Source organism: Mizuhopecten yessoensis, unplaced genomic scaffold, assembly GCF_002113885.1.
Source record: "Mizuhopecten yessoensis strain PY_sf001 unplaced genomic scaffold, ASM211388v2 scaffold716319, whole genome shotgun sequence".
Taxonomy (NCBI): Eukaryota; Metazoa; Mollusca; class Bivalvia; order Pectinida; family Pectinidae; genus Mizuhopecten; species Mizuhopecten yessoensis.
Window position 1 is genome coordinate 231043 of NW_018480057.1, and position 23029 is coordinate 254071.

The 23029-nt window shown below is 36.6% G+C and overlaps 2 protein-coding genes across 2 annotated transcripts in view; one reads left to right on the top strand and one right to left on the bottom strand.

Moving 5' to 3' along the window:
• Positions 1-6507: 6507 nt before the first annotated feature.
• On the bottom strand, positions 6508-10762 carry LOC110443010 (60S ribosomal protein L32-like). The gene is made up of 4 exons (XM_021486950.1): positions 10687-10762; positions 9441-9540; positions 8006-8158; positions 6508-6698 (listed from the first exon to the last, which is right to left on the bottom strand). Exons 2-4 carry the CDS (start codon positions 9531-9533, stop codon positions 6540-6542), a joined length of 405 nt encoding a protein of 134 aa, XP_021342625.1. The 5' UTR covers positions 9534-9540; positions 10687-10762; the 3' UTR covers positions 6508-6539.
• Positions 10763-16706: 5944 nt separating this feature from the next.
• LOC110443011 (leucine-rich repeat protein SHOC-2-like) overlaps positions 16707-23029 on the top strand; it is a 30881-nt gene continuing 24558 nt past the window's right edge. Inside the window, exons 1-2 of the mRNA XM_021486951.1 lie at positions 16707-18007; positions 22717-22848. Coding sequence (XP_021342626.1) covers positions 17744-18007; positions 22717-22848 — 396 coding nt within the window. The 5' untranslated portion in view covers positions 16707-17743. The remainder of the gene's footprint in view (positions 18008-22716; positions 22849-23029) is intronic.

Consider the following 23029-nt stretch of genomic DNA (forward strand, 5'->3'; position numbering starts at 1 on the left):
CAACAAGCGAATTCGTGGATCCCCCGCTTGCAGAACATATTGTAGGTAAACATTATTGAGGTTAGGTTTAAACATGCGAGTATCGTGCTGGTGAGACATAATGTATAGCTTGAAACTCCAAGAATAAACAACCTTATACAGAAGTTAGACTTTTTATTGAACATATAGGTATTACGATGTAAATTAATCGTTTAATCCATCAGAATTTACTAACCTCATTAATTATCCGTAAATATGCACAAATCACATCGGTTGGCAAACTTAGCATGAGCCGGATGTGCATACGGAATCTGGTTGAAATATCTGCACAACATCTACAGCAATTATCACACGAAAACCAAAGAGTGCCCGAGATGGGTGGAAAGACAGAGGAACACGAACAATGTTCTCAAGTTTGAAGGAATTTGGCTAATATTTGCTAGAGTTATTAAGCAGAAACTGCAGATAATGACTAGACTAGACCGAGCCCTTAATGTGTTGAATCCTGTTACTTAGTTTGAAGACAATCAGATACTATTTGCGAGAGTTATTGAACAGAAACAACATATGACGTTTTCCGAACTTGGCCGAGCCCTTAAGGCATTTAACCCTTTAACCAAGTTTGAAGAAAATCGGTAAACACTTGTTGCAGTTATTGCACGGAAAAGAAGCGTGACAGACAGACGGACAAACCCAAATTAATATCCCCTGTTTCGGTGAAAGCGGGGAATAAAAAGGAGTGACATGATATGCTGACAAATGCTAGAGACATGACGTGTTAACAGATACTAGAGAGAGTGGCATGTGTTTACAGACACTAGTGACATGATGTGTTGACAGACACTGATGACAGTGACATGATGTGTTGACAGACACTGATGACAGTGAAATGATGTGTTGACAGATTCTTGAGAAAGTGGCATGTGTTGACAGACACTGAAGATAGTGACATGATGTGTTGACAGACACTGATGACAGTGACATGATGTGTTGACAGACACTGATGACAGTGACATGATGTGTTGACAGACACTGATGACAGTGACATGATGTGTTGACAGACACTGATGACAGTGACATGATGTGTTGACAGACACTGATGACAGTGACATGATGTGTTGACAGACACTGATGACAGTGACATGATGTGTTGACAGACACTGATGACAGTGACATGATGTGTTGACAGACACTGATGACAGTGACATGATGTGTTGACAGACACTGATGACAGTGACATGATGTGTTGACAGACACTGATGACAGTGACATGATGTGTTGACAGACACTGATGACAGTGACATGATGTGTTGACAGACACTGATGACAGTGACATGATGTGTTGACAGACACTGATGACAGTGACATGATGTGTTGACAGACACTGATGACAGTGACATGATGTGTTGACAGACACTGATGACAGTGACATGATGTGTTGACAGACACTGATGACAGTGACATGATGTGTTGACAGACACTGATGACAGTGACATGATGTGTTGACAGACACTGATGACAGTGACATGATGTGTTGACAGACACTGATGACAGTGACATGATGTGTTGACAGACACTGATGACAGTGACATGATGTGTTGACAGACACTGATGACAGTGACATGATGTGTTGACATACACTGATGACAATGACATGATGTGTTGACAGACACTGATGACAGTGACATGATGTATTGACAGACACTGCTGACAGTGACATGATGTGTTGACAGACACTGATGACAGTGACATGATATGTTGACAGACACTGAAGATAGTGACATGATGTGTTGACAGACACTGATGACAGTGACATGATGTGTTGACAGATTCTTGAGAAAGTGGCATGTGTTGACAGACACTGAAGAAAGTGACATGATGAGTTGACACAAACTGAAGCTAGCGGATTTACGTGTTGACAGATATTTGAGAAAAGTACATGGTGTATTGACAGACACTAGAAATAGTGACATGGTGTGTTGACAGACACTGGAAATAGTGACATGTTGTGTTGACAGACACTAGAAATAGTGACATGGTGTGTTGGCAGACACTAGAAATAGTGACATGTTGTGTCAACAGACACTAGAAATAGTGACATGGTGTGTTGGCAGACACTAAAAATAGTGACATGGTGTGTTGACAGATACTAGAAATAGTGACATAGTGTGTTGGCAGACACTAGAAATAGTGACATGGTGTGTTGACAGACACTGGAAATAGTGACATAGAATGTTGACAGACACTAGTAATAGTGACATGTTGTGTTGACAGACACTAGAAATAGTGACATGGTGTGTTGACAGGCACTAGAAATAGTGACATGTTGTGTTGACAGACACTAGAAATAGTGACATGGTGTATTGACAAGACACTAGAAATATTGACATGGTGTGTTGACAGACACCAGAAATAGTGACATGGTGTGTTGGCAGACACTAGAAATAGTGACATGGTGTGTTGACAGACACTAGAAAAAGTGACATGGTGTGTTGACAGACACTAGAAATAGTGACATGGTGTGTTGACAGACACTAGAAATAGTGACATGATGTGTTAACAAGACAATAGAAATAGCGACATGGTGTGTTGACAAGACACTAGAAATATTGACATGGTGTGTTGACAGATACTAGAAATAGTAACATAGTGTGTTGACAGATACTAGGAATAGTGACATAGTGTGTTGACATACACTAGAAATAATGACATGGTGTGTTGACAAGACACTAGAAATAGTGACATAGTGTGTTGACAGATACTAGAAATAGGGACATGGTGTGTTGACAAGACACTAGAAATATTGACATGGTGGGTTGACAGACACTAGAAATAGAAACATAGGGTGTTGACATATACTAGAAATAGTGACATGGTGAGTTGACAGACACTAGAAATAGTGACATGGTGTGTTGACAGACACTAGAAATAGTGACATAGTGTGTTGACAGACACTAGAAATAGTGACATGGTGTGTTGACAAGACACTAGAAATATTGACATGGTGTGTTGACAGACACTAGAAATAGAAACATAGTGTGTTGACATATACTAGAAATAGTGACATAGTGTGTTGACAGATACTAGAAATAGTGACATAGTGTGTTGACATACACTAGAAATAATGACATGGTGTGTTGACAGACACTAGAAATAGTGACATAATGTGTTGACAGATACTAGAAATAGTGACATGGTGTGTTGACAGACACTAGAAATAGTGACATGGTGTGTTGACAGACACCAGAAATAGTGACATAGTGTGTTGACAGACACTAGAAATAGTGACATGGTATGTTGACAGACACTAGAAATAGTGACATGGTGTGTTGACAAGAACTGACAGAGTCTATATATAGTGGCGTGATGTACTGGCAGATAATGACGTGATGGACTGGCAGATACTAGACTAGAAAAAGTGACGTGATGAAATGACAGATACTAGAAATAGTGACGTGATGTACTGACAGATACTAGAAATAGAGACGTGATGAACTGACAGAGACTAGAGAGAGTGACGTGATGAACTGACAGAGTCTATATATAGTGGCGTGATGTACTGGCAGATACTAGACTAGAGATAGTGACGTGATGTACTGACAGATACTAGAAATAGTGACGTGATATATTGACAGTGACTAAAGAGAGGTACGTGATGAACTGACAGTCAATATATAGTGGCGTGATGTACTGGCAGATAATGACGTGATGTACTGGCAGATACTAGACTAGAAAAAGTGACGTGATGTACTGGCAGATACTAGACTAGAAATAGTGACGTGATGTACTGACAGATACTAGAAATAGTGACGTGATATATTGACAGAGACTTTAAAGGTGACGTGATGTACTGACAGAGTCAATATATAGTGGCGTGATGTACTAGCAGATATTACAGATAATGACGTGATGTACTGGCAGATACTAGACTAGAGATAGTGACGTGATGAACTGATAGAGTCTATATATAGTGGCGTGATCGACTAGCAGATATTACATATAATGACGTGATGTACTGGCAGATACTAGACTAGAGAAAGTGACGTGATGTACTGACAGATACTAGAAATAGTGACGTGATGTACCGACAGATACTAGAAATAGAGACGTGATGAACTGACAGAGACTAGAGAGAGTGACGTGATGAACTGACAGATATTACAGATAATGACGTGATGTACTGGCAGATACTAGACTAGAGAAAGTGACGTGATGTACTGACAGATACTAGAAATAGTGACGTGATGTACTGACAGAGACTAGAGAAAGTGACGTGATGTACTGACAGATACTAGAGAGAGTGACGTGATATATTTACAGAGACTAGAGAAAGTGACGTGATGTACTGACAGATACTAGAAATAGTGACGTGATGTACTGACAGATACTAGAAATAGAGACGTGATGAACTGACAGAGACTAGAGAGAGTGACGTGATGAACTGACAGAGTCTATATATAGTGGCGTGATGTACTGGCAGATATTACAGATAATGACGTGATGTACTGGCAGATACTCGACTAGAGAAAGTGACGTGATGAACTGACATACTAGAGATAGATCCGCCTTATTACAAGAAGATTATTACACCAACATACCCTGCTCTCTGCACTCCTGGAATATGTCATGTCAAAATTGAAGACTTTGTGTGCACCACCTTGTCGATTAGACGAAAAAGACTAGTTTGATCTTTTGATGCACATCAAAGGAATCTCTCGGTCGCGTAACAGTAAAATTGACTGGCTTTGAAGTCTGGTGTCGCTCCTTTGCAACCTTCAAAGGACAGGTATCAGCCTAGCGATTGGTCGGTGGTTTTTTTAAAAGAGACCATTCATAAAGCTAGCCGCATGTCTTCAATTTTGCTACGACATATTCCTTGGGTGCAGAGAGCAAAAGTAAGCATATAACCCCTGGAGTATCCAGGATGCTGTTTATAGAACATTTAACCCTCTAAAACCAAACCCCAAGAAGACTAACTGAAGTTCCATCCATAAGAACGTTAGTACTATTCAAATTATTGTCTGGAAAACTGGTTTTTAGTGAACTTTGTAAAATTCCACTAATGAGAAGTTGTGCACTTTTCCCATTTTATTGGGAGTTATGCCCCTTCCTCTTTTACTAAAGCTTTTAGCCAAATCTTGTGTGAAGCAACTCTCGAAGTTATCCAACACCTTACGTTTTCAACAGATCCAACTATTTTATGCAATGGGTTGGCCATCTGCAAAATTCTTGGTAGACGTGTTCATTCGATATACAATATTCCTGAATAAAACCTTCTAAGGCATGTATGTCACAATTGAATTTTGTCAGCATTTGTATCGAAGAGTGGGAGGTATAAGTAAGTTTGTTACATTTCTACTCGGCAGTGTATCAAAACACACCCTTTCGTTGAAAGGATAACGTCAACCCTGGTAGTTTTGATCGGCGCATTTACTTTTGACTAGACTAAGTGTATGAAGGATTAAGAATTGTAACTTCGACATATAATATTAAAGTTTCAGCTTGTTAGAGACAGCAAAATCTGACAGTGTTCATTTAGATTTGCTTAGGTCCCATTTTCCAAATAAACCAACTGATACAGCTGCTATATTCGTTCTCAAAGTTAGCACTATGACAAGATATGTAAAGGTATCTGGAAAAGAAATTTCTATTTTCAGGAACGGTGAGTCGGTGACCATGACAAACCAGACTAAAAAACAGCAGCAAGTTGGCAAGTCGCATACCACGTTTGAGGTAGTTGCTATTATTCATTCTCAAGAAAAGTTATCATCTGGATAAGAAATGTAAAGGGACATCCTGCATGATTGCTATATTTCCCTAAACTAACCAAGGAACTCCCACTTAATTAGGGAATGAAAATGTATTACTGTCATGCAGTACTTCCAGTGAACTGTTAAGGTTGCTGTTGTTGAATGAGATACAGAACTGCTTCCAAAGATATCCATCAGTGTTTTACTTGTGAAATGATATAAATGAACTTTGTTACCGGACTCGCTATATAAATAAATTTGACTGTTTCCCAGACAATTCACTAAACGAACTATAGCTATTGTGTGCTACCGTAAAACTGTTGACTGGTCACCGTAAAACTGTTGACTGGTCATGTGATGAACTGGTGCTCACTACCCTACGACTGTTGACTGGTCACGAGTTTGGTAATTGAACGCACCTAAAATACAAGCACCCCGATGATCAAGCATTTTTGTTGGATTGTTGCGGTGGTCTGTCGGTAGATCTAAACATCACATTCAACATGGAACTTTTGTTTTTCATTGGTCAAGTAACAAAACAGTTGTTTTATGCCTTTATATCAGTCAACAGTCAAAACCATTTTCCCCGAGGAGTTGGGACCCACTAGATGAACCGGTTTCCCTCGGCCTGCGGCCTGGGGAAACAGTTCATCTGGTGGGTCCTAACTTCTCGGGAAAATAGTTTTGACTGTTGACTGGTAAAGCATGAAACAACTGTATACTGTCCACTGGAAACACTGCAGGACAGTAGATTAAAAATGAATACAAAAAGATCCGATTTATGTCTTTTTTTTTTATTGTACACCTTCTTTACTCGTTGTTCTCAGACCTCAACCTGGCATTTGGATTGGTCACTTTGATGGACAACTGCTGGGCACGCTCAACAATTTCTTTCCTCTTCCTACTGGATACATTATGTGCTATTTCGGCAGCAATGGTTCTGTTCTGCATTAACAGTACTTCAAGCTCCTGTAAAAATAAAAAATATTTTCCTGCACAATACATATCTTTGAAACAATAACAGGTCCATTTGCTGTGCTAATCACCCCCTTTTTTTCAAACAAGACAAGACATGTGATGTTTCTGGTTCATTCCCTTAGGTTTTCGCAATTCTTCAGACCAAATGAGTTGAAATATCATTTTTTTAAGAGTAGGCCTTTAAAAGTATAAATTGAAGAAGGGTGCACCACACTGTTAAGCTTACATGGCCATTCAGACCAGATGAGCTAATAAATAAATATTTTCGAATACACATGAACACTAAAGGAATTCATCTATATATGATGTATTGCAAAATTTAATGACAGACCAGCACATTTGTTTGAAAATGCTAGTGTTCAAAAGGTTTGTAGGTAAGAGGTTGGGAAGTAACAGCTATCCAAGAAGGAAGAATGACGACTACTTGTGTTTTGCAAGTGTAATAATTATTTTGTACAATTTTTTTACTTTCAGATTTCCGATATATTCCTATGTAAATTAATTGATTTATTTGGGGCTCCTACTTTCGAAAATTCCAGTTATATCTATCACTAATTGGGTACAAACATAGAAATAGACACCAAATTGCACAGGTTTTCAGGTTTATTTTCATTATCTAGGTCAAGGATACCATGAATTATATTTTGTTAACATGAATTTTGTAATTATTTTTTTATTCTCAAGTTAGGATGGTCACAGGTACAAAACTTTCACCCCAGGTAGTGGGTACCCGAAATTCTAAGCCTGATCCTTATCCCAGTATTCAAAATGTTTTATCCATGAACAATACACTCCTGTTCAGTGGGGTTTACATTGTAATAAAAAAGAAAAATTCCACTGAACATGGCAGAACGGTCTTTATGTAAAAACTAATTTCTGATCTGTTTATCAACCAGTAGTTATAACCTGACAGAGATATATCAAACACTTGTTTGTAGGTCACAAGTTGCGGAAACTAGTCTTTTAATAGTGCACAATATTTTTTTGGAAAAAGTTGCAAACTGACTGAGCCTTAATCTTCACCAGTGGATAGTTGCCCAAATTTTACAGAGACATTCCATATTAATCACAAACTCAGTGGTTTAGGTCTGGACTGCATAATGAGCAATTTTCTTGTCCATCCTCCCCCCTCTACTAATCAAATGGAATATATTGACTGCTTTAAATTCCGAGTTTTAAGACTCTCCACGATTAATTTCTTGAGGTAAAACATTTAAATGTCAACCTAAATATTTTCAAACACATCATTTGTTGTGTCTATCTTTCATACCCATTTCTTTACTGTATGTAAACTATACCTTGACATTGTGAATACGGAACTTCCTGAAACCATCGGGCATTAAGTGCCTTGTCTTCTTGGCAGTTCCATAACCAATGTTTGGCATCTTGAACTGTCCCTTGAAGCGTCGCCTCACTCTGTTGTCAATACCCTTGGGTTTCCTCCAGTTTTGCTGTAATGAAATATAATGTTTAAACCTTATTAAAAGACTTTCTAGCTGATGTTAATTCTGCCAAATACCAATCAGTTTCTCTTCTGTTTGGGGTTCTCTAAACAACACAAGGCCAATTAAAAATTATCTTGTGTTTCTGTTTCAGTATGAGTGGTGAAAGGGTTAACATGTACTTGGATCATGCCAACATTGCCAAAACCCTCGAACATTCGACAAAACCTCTCGAAATTTTTGCTGTTTGGCAGTGAATTATGAATTCCATGTTCTAGGCCATGAGAATGTGATCCGCAAAGTAGATAAGATTTCAAACAGTAAATTTCACATAAATATGGTAATTTTAGCAAAATTATAGATCTTGATCTAAAATTTAAAGGCCTTATAATGGAGATAGATATTTTTGGGGGGATATACAAAGTGAATAATATAATCTTTCCCTACTTTGGGGGCACGACTGAAAAATCTCAACCTCAAGGGGTAAGATTCTGAAATGTCTTGCTCGAGACTTTGTCGAGGGCCAGACTTTTAAGAATCTTACTCAAAGGGTTGAGATTTTTCCATCTTACTCCTAAATTTGAGAATTTTCTCCTATTTCAGACACAGGTGGTAATTTTATGAAATTCAATGTTGATTTCATGATTCCCAGAAAATTTTAGTTATCTTCTGTGATCTGCTTTTGTTGATGCGACGTCAATACATTGTTCATACAATTGTTATGACAGGAGAGTCCCCCAGTGTTTTCCCTAGGGTAAAACAGAAATATCTTTTCCTGACAGAAAGTGGGGATATTACTGTCTAATGGGGGAGAAAAATTTATCCTACCAGGTAACTACAAAATCCAAACGGATGTTCTCAAAAATCGAGTCAAACCTTGCATTAAACCATTTTGACATCAATTGAGCCTAAGGCCATGTTGGATTAATCCAGACATTTGTCTACCACTAGATCCTATACAGTGAATCAAGTCCATGTTGGATTAATCCAGACATTTGTCTACCACTAGATCCTATACAGTGAATCAAGTCCTGTAATAAAAGACTCATTTGGACTATCATTATTGACTCTTTATGATTGACTCAATGTTACAATTTTTCAGATTTTCTTCTTAAATTTTGTTGTGAATTTTTCGGGGTATCGCTCTGGACAGAACCGTGTTTGTGTCTTTTATATACTGAAACAGACTGCTCGATTGCTACAGAAATGAAATGATCATGAAAGTATAATTACCTAGAGTAGTAGGATTCTTCATTACAAATAAACTGTGATAGCTGCTAATACAACTTACCTTGACCTTGTCATATCGGTCCGACTGGTGACGAATAAACTTCTTGTTTCGTTTGTGTACATTTCTTAGCTTAACAAGTGGTCGGACAGCCATCTTGCTTCTGAAAAATAAATTTTTAAAAAAGTTCAAAAACTGCCACCTTATCTTGTAAAATGTTTGAGCAAAGAACACGAAGAAGAGGACATCAACGTCAGATCACCCTCCTTAATAGTCACTTACGGAATCGTCACAAGTACATGATGATTATTATACATCTAATACATATCTTTTGTTTAATTAGCAATAAATATGACATGCTGTGCATGTCCACATTAATCCCTACTAGTACTCCTATAACAAAAGAGGCCACTGGTCGGCTATTTTTTATTGGTTATATATGATATGATATCGTCTAGACACCCCTGGTAAAAGTTAAAAAAAAGTATCTTGCAGTGTTAAACCACAGGGATTCGTTACAAATGTCTGAAACGCGGTAACACATATATATGCTATACTGATATGGGTCACAGCACATGTATATGTTTATGTGTGCTGTGACCCATATCAGTATAGCATGTGTATTTCAGACATTTGTAAGGAACCCCCTGTGCTTAAACCTTTAAGATACAAGAATATATATTGAACGCTGCATATCAGAAATTCTGCGATAAATATCGGTATAATGATATTTAGCAAAAGCATGTCATGCAAATAAACACAGGCCTAAATGGATTATATGAGGTAAATAGCGTACAATATAGTTGTATTGGATCATTTGGTGTTCAACAGTTTCACCAACGGACATATTGCACGACAATTTTCATACTTGATTCCCGAAATGATTCCACCCTTGAATAGTTTAAAGAAATGGTCCACAACTAAGTGCACAACAAATTTCCTACAATGACGAGACCAGATGAAATACCTAAATGTTCTATTAGAACATAGCAAAATCACTCCTGGTGTGCAGCCAACAGGATAACATATTGATCACATAACATATCTATAAGTCGCTTACAATCACAATGATTACAAATAACCAGCAATATCAACATCACAAGTAACAACTGACAGAAAATGCACGTTTCAGCTGGCGAGTAACGACTCTTCATTAACGTTTTTAAACCTAACCACTTGTGATCTGCGATATTGAAAGACTGGATCATTTTATAAAATATGCTGGTAAATAAATACGATCATGTCAGCAATGAAAATTAAGTTTGATGAAGGATGGTAGTAGATTTTATTATGATAACAAGTTTCAGACCTTTGGCTGCCAGGAAGAAGACGGAAAAGGAAATACGTATAGTGTCGACCTCTAACGTGATTTGAAGGTAGATCAAGAGAGATGGGGAGATAACTCTAGTAAAGCATTCGGCAACGAGCTACTCGGTAAAAGTAGGTCTGGATAGAAACATTTTTTATCGTATTCAATTGATATCGAGACACTACCGATTTTTTTTATGAAAAAAAAATATGTAGTCTAAGTTACAGTAGAGATGTATACTACTATGATGGCTTTGAAGGTATTTAGCAATAGCATATTCAAAGCCGGTGTTTTGAATACTAATTAACAGCACGGAATTAGATTAGATCTAAGTCTGTGCTAACAGTAGTATACTAACGCCAAGAGTCATATATAATTTCTTGATTTATATTAAAAAATACCCAAAAGTGCCACATAAGTCGTTATCGATAGTTTTAATATTCATTGAATTTTAAGTTAACAGGTGTAAAATGTGTGATTTTTCTTTCTTCGGGTTTCTTTTTCAATTATTGAGAACGTTTTGATTAGATCATGGAATTAGGCTATCTAAGCCCGTGGTAGAACAGCGGATATGGAATCTTGGGGTCGTTGGTTCAATATCCCAATTGTGAATAGTGCCCAACGGACGTGACGGCAAATATGAACGAAAAGAAAACAATTATCGTTTATTTCTTAGAATAGTCGCAGGAACCTTAATTGAAATTCAGTTTTCACAAATATAATTATGTCAACAGCATTTATTTTTTTAAACTATTTTTTTTTGTTTTATGTGATATGGACATTGTTATTTTATATGAAATAACATAGAGGCAAGTAATTGCCTGCGTCCATCATGTATTCTATTAAATCCTATTTAAACATGTAGACTGTGAAAGTCATGTGTATGCATTACTTTTTACGAATATCCAACTTTTGGGACATTTATGAGATGACAATACGTTCATCATTTGAGTAATTTATCAAACGTTTGAACAGGGGTATGCCTGAAATAAGGTCCTTCAGCCGTACAACGCACTGTGCACGCGCTGTTTCTGTACAACGACCCTAGCGGGTGAAGTTATGTCTGAAGTTACGAGTATGCGGTGCCAGTAAATTCCATATAGAGCGATAGATTGTGAATTGGCTTCCAGTGGCGACCCATGGGTGTTGCCCTAGTTGCCCGGGCAACACCTTTTTCTGTAGTGTGTCCAAAAATAATCTGGACTTAGGTTTTTGAAGATTTTCCTCTTTTTCATATGATATTTTCTTCTAATATCAACCATCCTGTGAACTATGATTTTCTATGGCAAGCAGTAGTTTGAACATCTATATATGCAGTCTAAGGGCGCAGTTGCCCAAACAAGGACTCCACTACTTATACTCTAAACGATAGGGGGTTAATCCTCTTTTGTTTATATATTAGTAGGGTCTCCAGTCAGGTCAGTGGTGAAGGCTCAACGGATTGTCTACCTAATCGGATTGTTCCAATGTCACGATGTGGTGATCACCCTGTCCGTTGAGAGACATCTGTTTTATATTTATACAGATATACTAGGTCAGAGACTGAACAAATAGCTCGAAATGCATGACGTACTAGCAGACGAACAAAATGGTTTTCGCCGAAAAAGAAACTGTTTGGATCACATTAACTCGCTTTATAACATCACCAACAACAGAAAACTGAAAAACACTTCTACATTTGTATGCTTTGTTGATCTACGTAAAGCGTTTGATACAGTTAATAGGGACTGTTTATGGTATAAACTCTATGGATTTGGCATTAAGGGTGCTTTCATGGATGCCGTCAAATCATTATATAGTGACGTCAGTTGCGCGATACGTTTAAACAATTACGTCACAGATTGGTTCAACGTCACACAGGGCGTAAAACAGAGCTGTAATATTTCGCCTCCTTTATTTTCCATCTACGTGATCGACCTGGCAAGTGACATTAAGGCTATACAGTGTGGTGTTAAATACGATGACAATATGATTTCGCTGACAATGTACGCGGATGACATGACGCTATTAGCAACTGATGAACTCTCACTTCAACGGATACTGCAATGTCTAAACAATTGGTGCAGAAAGTGGCGACTTACGATTAACAGGGATAAAACGAAAGTGGTGCATTTTAGAAACCCTTCAACACCTCGATCTCGTTTTAACTTCAAGTGCGGTGATTTAGATATTGCTTATATTGATCGCTATCGTTACTTAGGGTACTGGTTTACGGAACATCTTGATTTGAAGCTAGCAGTGCGCGAACTTACCAAATCGGTAAGTAGAGCCCTAGGTGCAATAATTACTTAATCCAAATTCGCGGGAGGGATGTTGCTTGCAGTCTTCAAACAACTCTACACGTCACTTGTGGAACCTGTTCTATTCGACGGCTCTGCAAATGGGAACATAATAATTATCGCTTCGTTCAAACTGTTCAAAACCGCGCCTCCGGATTCTATTTAGGAACAGGGGAAAATGGCTCCAATATCTCCTTGCGAGGTGACCTTGGATAGAGCTCCTGTGAAGTTAACCAAAAGGTTGAAATGTGTAGACTTGTTAAATTTGAAATTCACTGAAGATGATAGATTACTGAAAAAAATCCACATCTGGTCTCTTACTGTCAGTCGCAGTTGGGAGAGCAGAGTTATCAAACTGTTGTGAAATAATAATTTGGAACATTTATTTACACCATTAATCTCGGTAAAGCGATATGTGAAATTAGTTAAATATCATTTTACTAGTCTGGATAATGAAAAGTGACATATAGATTTACATAATGACCGTAATTGTGATAACGGCAATAAGTTGAGAACATACAGATTGTACAAAACTAGTAATTACACGGAAACGTATGCCTCGATTATTATGGATTTCAGGTATAGACAGGCGTTAGCTAAATTTCGCAGTGGTAATTAAAGCTAAGCATTGACACTGGTCGGTATTCTCGCCCTAAAATACTTTTAGAAGATAGACTTTGTCCATTTTGTAATTTAAACTGTATAGAAGACGAATGCCATTTTCTGTTTGAATGTGATTTTTTATTTAGATATAAGAGCTCATCTTTTTACAACAGCAGAACAGATTGTACCAGGTTTTAACTATTTTAACACTGTACAGAAACTTGTTGTCTTAATGAATGAACCTAATTTACAATATGTCCTGGCGAGCACAGTTCATAAGATGTATCGAAGAAGAATGTGTTTTTAATATTAAGTCTTAACCTTTTTTTTTATTTTATTAATATCTTTGAACTGATTTTTAGTATTGATAAATTACGTCGTAATAACGAATATCTATAGTGTCTGGTAAGCCTCAGTATAGGTTGGGTGTCGATCATATATTGTTGTACATTTTAGACCATGCTTGTATGTATGTATTTTAAGCAATATTGACATGTGACACTTTAATAAAATAATTTGTATTGTATTTTATCTGTTGGAATTAGGTATATGTGTTAATTGTTATTTCAAAGGTAGAGTCCATTTCACGATAGATAAACCTGTATTTTCACCTGTGGTTTCTTGTACACATGGTAACCAGTAGTGATTTATTATACCTGTTAAAAAAATGTAAATTCCAAAATTTCAAAGACAATAAAGCATCCACCTTAGCATCACGTTATCAGGTGAATAATAACCAATGTTAGCATAAAAGCCTGGCATGTATATATATATATATCCTTTTTAACAGCCAGGTGTTGCCCTTGTACATATGCATGCATACAAATTCCCAATAAAAGACAAACAGTCAAATCATAATTCATATTTATGACAAAATAAATTAATATTTAATTGCCAAAATGCTCGCCTTAACCACATGCACATGAAAGGCATGACACAAACATCAACATTTTAACCTAAAACCTACATTTTTACCATTGTTTCAGAGAATTTGTTAACACTCGCTCCGCTCGGCCATCATCACTCATCACTCAGAAAACTATTCTATGCCTTATTCGATCTGTTTGATAATGGAAATAATGTCCGATAAATTCTAGCTTTCTACGCTTGGCAGTGCTTGAACAAGTTTAGTATTACATCTTCAGAAAAAAAAAATCCCCTCACAATCTCAGAAATAATGAAGTTCTATATATTGTTTGGTGCCAGAAAGTAGTATACATGTACAACCGACATGACAATTATAATTTATNTAGGTTCTCTAATGACCTGGCATTCATATGTGTTTTGTAAGTGTGATAGTACGGATCTGATGCCGACTTTATAGTGCTATCTCACTGAAATACCATGCCGAAGGTTCCAAGAACAGCATTCCGCCCGGTCACATTATACTGACAACGGGAATAACAACTACCATTTTTAGGACTTTGGTATGTCCCGGCCTGGGGACAGAATCCATTGCCTTCCTCGCTGGGTGAACGCTGAACATTAAAGCCAGAAGTTAGGTGTTGTCAAGCAAGGCGCTAGGAAATAAAAGGTAGATAGAAAGAGAAAGATTCCAAATCTTGCAATGGATGAAGCTTTTTTTTATTTTTTTTTATTTGGTCTCCAAGTAGAGGTCATATAAGCAAATCCCGAATTATTTCTCCACCCAGACCACCAGGGTGTATGGAGAAATAGCTATGCAGTAGATGTAGGCGTCATCAGGCATATTGACCAAACATGATTAGGTTACAATGCAGATCATATAAGCATTACCAATTTAAAATAAGATGACAAATGATTATCAGTATCAAGGATGCAACTTTGGAGAATTTAAAACACACCATAGAGAAAAAAGGTCTATGCCATTTATATGTATTACAGACCTACTTTATGTTTCAAAGACCAGACCTTCACGAACAAAATTTCAATTATATAGCTATGGTCAGAGTTCAATAACATACAAAAATAATAAAGGAAGACAGGATATTTCACAGAGGACTTTTTTCTCACTTCTATACATATCATTTAGCATAGACAGCTTGCATGGTCGAGTATGATCGAAATCAGCGATTCTCATAGACCTATGTACAGTGTTTTTCAATGTGATTGTCAATGGATGCATCATTAATTTCAAACTCTGAAAAAAATCAGCTCATTTTTATAATAAAGCATAATGATTGCCAAAGTTTCTTGAGAGACTTGTTAATAAAAGTCCACTAGCTATTTCATACATCTCCCTGATAATATAGCAGGTCTCAAATCTCTTTTCGAAACAACGAACATCTCTACAATAATAGACTATCTGAAACTGTTGGCCCTTTCCAAAAGATATCACCATGGACTTAGATCCCAAGTTATTCCGTTTTATCACTAAAGTAAATTCCGTAGCCATGCACTTTCAAATTCAAGTTCACGCAAGTTTATATATATAGTCCTTTCGCTTGCTAGCTTGATTTGTTGATGTCAATTCCTTATAATTGTTTTTAACGTAACACTAATAATAACTGAACCGAGTTTAAATGATAGTTTTTATCTCATCACAAAATAAGATGTACATTTATAAAAAGAACCATCTAATAAAACGGAGACTGAGCGCAGATCACTTTGAACAGCAATATTATTGATATAAAATCAACAATAAGTTTGAATTCATGACGAATTCGATATATAAGAAGGAAAATGTAGGCCAGAAGAGACCTATTCCATATTACAGTGTGTGTATAATGTATTAGCTAGCCGGAGGGTTGCTAATTTGTGATGGTAGTTAATAGTGCCTACTTACATATTAGCAACCCGTAATTCTGGCACATACAATTAGAACATACAATTAGAAACCGTGATGAACACAAAGAATCAACTTAGTTTAAATCCAGCTTAATCCTAGATCTATAGATCTACCTAAATATTGCATCTTTTTTATTGTAGATAATATTACCAAAAACCTGTCGATACATGTATATCAGTAAGTGAATCAAATATCATACGGAAACGTGTTAATATTTCTATTGCTGCCGAAACTTAGCTTAGTTGCCGTAAATTAGACACTTTACTTAAAGGAGATGCATAATTTTTCATTTTATCAACATAATAAATTCTCTTTTGCCTATTCTTTGACGTCACTTCCTACACAAATGTCCGTATGCGCATATTGATCGCGCATGTCTAGAACCTATGTAATATTTTCTGCAGCAACATAACATGCAAGGTATTTTCATTTGCTGATTTCTCGTTTACACGAAGATTTCCATTTTTTTGCAATGAACATATGATAGGGAAGTCTTGAAGGAACAATCTGACCGACGCAATACATTATTCGCTATTTTAATACAACGGTAGCACTGAATATTCGAGTCGATATTCCTCGTAGTCTTTTGACGGGAACAGATGGGGGAACTGGGTCATAGCCTCGTTTTCGCCCCTATGGATGACTTCGTGAGAAACCATCGTGTGTAAAGACGGGCGAGGGATATCTTTGTCAGCATGATCACGTTTTTGGCGACCAAAGCTTGTTTTCAGACACCTATGGTTTCAAACTTGTAGATAATTTTCTTTTAACTGTAATCGTTGTAGATGATATCCTAAAAAGAGTCCGATTTTCAGTTAATATTGACATGTTTTCATCACATCACTGAAACCAACGTGTGTTTTTTCTGTGTGTATTGCTTCAAATCAAAACCTCACAAATGAAAATTCACGTGCTCAAGATTTAGACAAAAGGTACGTTGTATAGAGATGCCGTGAAACTTCCTGGCATAGGTATACTATTACTCGGATAATTATTCGGTGAGTTAAATGTGCATAAAACAACACTAATCATCTACGAATCGTGAACAATGAAGTGACGAACCAATGTATTTGACCCGCTCCAATATACACATGGCCTCTGAAGGCTGATGCGTTGTTTATAGTGTTGATCACGTGAAGTGACAGTTTTGAATACTCCAAATCTTGGCTTCATGACTTTCGCTTATGAGTTATCAAAGAAACATAATCAAGCACAAATGTACAGATAAGAAAAATGTAATTTCTGACCAGTGAATGCCAATTTATAATTTGCTGGCATTTTTGTTTTGATTTATTGTTAACATGAGTTGGTTTTTCCCTAAATATGTACAAATTGAGATTATAAGGGGATAAACAACAACAAAACGTGTGAACTTTTGCATGAGCTGCCAATAAAGTGACATTTTGTGATGAGTCGGAAATCCAACCGTCAAGCACCACCATCACGAGATAATTCTGCTACAGCTCATCGTCTTGCCGACTACCTTGGGGAAACTTCTACACCTCTTGCAGGGCACGGTATTTCTTCTTCGCCTCAGAGTGGATCATTTGAACAAGTAGACTACAACAACAGCGCATTTAAACCATCAAACTCTGAATCTAGCACTATGGGCGACAGTCCAGATGGAACAGAGGAAATTATCATTGATGATCCTCCTATCGACACCGGAAAGGTGAGAATTACATGACACTGTTAGGCTTAATCGACACCAAGTAGACTTAGTTAGTGGCTGTACTTACATATTGGAACCCACAAAAAATATATATCACAAGCCTACAGAGGTGCACACTTTGTGTTTAGATGCTAGTGGTGAAGGATGGCAAAGTTGTGTTGTGATTGCAGACAAACATACCACATGTCTGTCTCTGATCACAAATAAATGTACTGCATGTCTATCCATGTTCACATAGATATAATATTACGTGTCAATGTGACTCGTGTCTGTCCATGATATACATACAAATACTGCATCTATCACTTTTCTTGATCAATGGACATTCCAAAATAAATATTCCCAATTATTGCCCGCCATCTACTTCAACCCTTTCATGGGTTCCGTTACTCACCAAGTCGGTTGACATTTGTAATGAAATCAGCTTCAGTAAGTTAAAATACATTATGAAAGAACATAGTTAACAATTCTCCCTAATTAGGGGGAAGACTCCTTATTTTGGACCCATATATTTAGTGTTTTCAACCAGTGAATTTACTAAATTATTCCTATATTCTAATGATTTCATCTTAAAAAACAACTCAAAATATGTCATTAAAAAGAATTATTTTGCCTCTAGGGGGTATATACACACCTGTTATTTATGTTTCAATTTTGAGCATGAAGAATCTTGCCCAAATTTAAAAATTTGGCAAGAATGAAAGAAAGTCAGTTATAATGAAATAAATAGCAAAGGTTTATGGATAATACATCTGAGTAACTGCATCATTATTAAGATGATCCAAAGTTGGCTCCTGTACTGTACATTGATAACTGCAATTGTCATATATTTATCTGTAATATGGGTCGTCTTGCATGTGGGATACTGATAGCTGCGCATAGGCCATATCCTGGACCAATCAATATCCACCCAGGATGCGCCATATCCACCCAGCACACGCCATATACGCCTAGCATGTGCCATAACTGTCCGGCACATGCCATATAAGTCCGGCAAGTGCCATATCTGTTTAACTTCTGGATCAAAACTTTTCAGAAAAATCACACCTCAAACTGGTAGTGTACACGTCACATATCTTTCTGTATTTGCTTTTTCTGTTCATTGTATTTTATTTCAGGTAAAATGTGATTTCTATGGTTATGCTAGTGAAATATAAATTTTCTGTGTTTTATTTGTTATTGCTATTAATTTGGTTATCATATGACCGTTTCCATAACCTACTCCGCATTAGCCCTCCACCAAAATCAGCCCTCAGGCCTCTGTTCTCTCAGGCGAATACGGAGTAGGATATAGAATGGTCGTATGATAACCTGTAATTACCTGTTCTTACTTGATCAAAGGGCCATTGATTTAATATATTAATGCTGTGGGTTGGCATCAGATTCTCAATGCCACCCACTATCAACTATTTTAAAAACAACCTTTTCTGAATAATATTGGACAGGTAGCCCAACACTGGGATAAAGAACTGTAAAAAAATCTTGGAATTACCTTGACCCAGTTTGGTCAAATGTAAAAAAACCTAAAAAGTTATGAAAAACCAGGCCCCGCTTGTATAAAACATCTCAACTCCAGAAATTTCCTCAAGTCTAAGATTTCCCATACAAAAACATTGCTCGAGATTTTTCTCAACTTAGAGATGTAAATAATGTCCTTGCTGAAATGTATTCTTTTTGTACATGACAAATGTGCATATCAAACTCATGGGTATGTTTACTCTAACTGTTTATGGGTGGTTGGGTGGCGCAGTGGATAGTGAAGCTGCCCTTCACCAAGGCGATCAGGGTTCGATTCCCCAATCGGACATGAAAAGGTATATGGGGGTCACCTGCCCGACCATGTGGGTTTTCTCCGAGCACTTCGGTTTCCTCCCACATTAAGACCCCATGCATGCTAACATCCGGGCCAAAAAGAGTGATTATATAAGTTGCGATAACTTGTTTCATAATTATTGTAAAATAAATAAAGGTAATTTAAATGTTTTGGGTTGGTTATGTTAAAATATAGGAAAATTTGAAACACAAATTAAAAAGAAATTGGCTTATATTGTTATTATGTAATTAAAGATAAGAAAATAATATTAAAAAAATGCATGTTTTTTCAATACATGCATACAGTAGACAAGATGTATTGAGTGGGGGGGGGGGGGGGGAGAGTTAGTGGACTTCTTCAGTCTCTGAAATTCCTTTGATAATCTTATATACTTGGCTTTTCATTTTGTAATTTCTCGCATCAAATTCACACAGTCTGCAGCACTCGAGCTAGCTATATATATCTATAGCTGCTAACACCCCTGTGTAAATTCTTTATTATTTAATTTGCTGGTAATTTTAACTGCATTCCTGGTATCAAATTCACTGATACATATCGCCAAGAACATCTGTGTTATCTATCCAACATTTCAGCTGGTTTTAAGTGTTAAAATCCTGTCCATGTTGCTATATAGTCAACAACATTAACCAAATATATGTACATCGTACCTACATGTAAATAATACACCGCTATGTATGCCTTTAGCACTTACGATTTGTTACAAATGTTATATATCAGATTATAGAGGTCAAGGTATTGTAAACAATTTTTTTTCACTGAAATTTCAAATATTCATATGCAGTAATAATGTAAAGGATATATATGTTCTACATGATTGCTCAACTAAGTTTCAGTCCCAGGTAACAATTATGTCCTTATATTAAACGCCTGTTATACCTCCCCTAAAATCCACAAGGAAGATTTATAAGAGGAAGTCCTCTTGCGTAAACAGCAAAAACATGTAAACAATAAAAATTCTTAGAAATGTTTTCAAAATAATTATATTTAGAATTCGTACTATACAATGTACAGTACATAATGTATTAGCAGCTCTGATAATGTGTGTCGGTGTAAAATTTAAATGTAAGACCTTCATAACTTTGTAAATATGTGCAGTTCAATATACTATAATACTGTCATAATGATAGAGGAATTTATCAATGTATGCAATAACAATTTTCAGTGCTGTACATGTACATACATGCTGATATTCTATGCTGAAATTGAATCAAAATTTGCATTGAGATTGAAAACATGTCTCTTTATCACTGTAACATAAACATAAACAATATTGAATACAAAATTTGATAATATACATGAAAACTTTTTATTTTCATTACTGCTTGTTCATATATTATGTTCGAAGCTCAAGTGATATACCTGGTAATGTTACGTAAGTTGTGGGTTCAAGTGAATAATAACACACTTGCCTTTCACCATGGATACTGGGGTTTGATTCCTCGATCAGACGTGAAAAGACATGCGATTACCTGTCCAACTATGTGCGTTTTCTCTGGGTACCCCAGTGTCCTCCCACATTAAGATGGTACTCCTGCAGATTCATATCTGTTGTAATAACTTGTTTCATAATTTTTTGTAAAATAAATAAAGTTTATATTTATGATATTGCCTGTAATTAGGAGCCAAACCCCATGCAGCAGTTAGCAGTTAAAGCCAGTGGGCTATATACAGGGTTTCTTTTGGTGAAACTAATTTCCAATGGACGCATTAAAGTTATTTCCTAAAATTGAAAATTTCAAAGGGCCATTTTTGTCTCGCCGCCACGAAGGCAAAGCAAGACTTAGGTGTTGCTTTTCCGATGACAGCATTAAGTTTTTGACTTTAAGCTAGTTTCTCTGAAAGTATAAGTGCTACACCAACCAAACTTGGACCAAACATGCATCTTAGGTAGTACAGTCAAATGCTGGATGCGGCCTACCTTTCATGGTCCATTGACTTTCTCAGCATCTCCATTAACTTTTTAAGTTTTTGTGTTTAAGTTAGTTTCTCTGATATGTGCATTGATGGTTTAAGTGGGGCATAGGTGAGACATATCAATCTGCATGGCTTGTTTTGTTGAGTGCCTCTAATATCAAGGTGTCCATATCTTTCCTAACATTTCATACCAATATGGTTCATTACCGGCTTTATTGTACTGAATAGTAAAAAAGGTTTGTACATTTTGTGTCAATAAGTAACAACAACAGTGAATTATTCATATTTAATATTAATCTTGGAGATAAATTCAACAAATGACCGCCTGATGTTAGAGGATTTTACGGTCATTCAATAATGAAATTGATTGTTAAATATCAAAGTATGATCACACCCTGTTTCTATAGTTGATACAAAATAAATTAACTCTTTGGTCAATTCTGCCTTATAATTTTAACTTCAAATTACTTATAATTACTACCTCACAGTATTAATTTACATTTGAACTCCTTACCGTTTATGGTGTCCCTCGTCTATGCTTATTACAGACACGTTTAAGAGAATTAAGCAACCATTTCAAGGCACGGTAGTCTAGTGGTAGGACGCCGGGCTCATCGTTGCGAGTTCAAGTCACGGCACAGCACTGAGTTGTATCTTTGAGCAATATACTTTACTCTGCTTGTTCCAGTTTACTCAGCTGTAAATGAGTATGTGGTTGAGCAGTGTTAGAATTGTTGAATGCTAGCTGTTGGAGCCAAAATAGCAGCTACGGCTGTATACTCCTAAGGGAGTTGAGAAATGTATTGGCTGGTTGCAAAGGCCCTATAACCACGGATAATAATTTGTGAACCGCTTTGAGACGACCTACGAACTAGGTTGGGATAAAGCTGTATATAGGAACCTTGAGTTATTGTTTTTATTAAAACTGTAATTATTTAACATTGTACTTTTTAATGTACAGGAGAAGAAAGGCAGTCTTGGCACCATTCCAGTAGACCCTACCAGACCAAAGATGGTAACAGTGAAGAACCCTGGCCAAAACAGGGCCAAACCCACTATGCCAGGAAAGAAATCCTCGCTCAAAGCAGACCTGGTATGTCAATTTATTTTTGTACCTGGAAAATATGTTGTCTTCTTGGCTAAACGAAAATGCTTTTCAGGATTTTTACCAGAAACTGACAATAAAAAAAGATGAAAATGGCAAAATGAAAGACTCTTTAAATGCAATCTTAACATTATATGTGTGTTTGTAAACATGGCAATTGTTTAATGTA

Bases quoted from the DNA above. Each gene is read 5' to 3' on its own strand.
- LOC110443010 (XM_021486950.1), bottom strand. From the start codon at position 9,533: ATGGCTGTCCGACCACTTGTTAAGCTAAGAAATGTACACAAACGAAAC. The intron at 8,159-9,440 runs GTAAGTTGTATT...ATTTCATTACAG, and splicing joins ACCGATATGACAAGGTCAAG to CAAAACTGGAGGAAACCCAA. The intron at 6,699-8,005 runs GTATAGTTTACA...TTATTTTTACAG, and splicing joins TCCGTATTCACAATGTCAAG to GAGCTTGAAGTACTGTTAAT.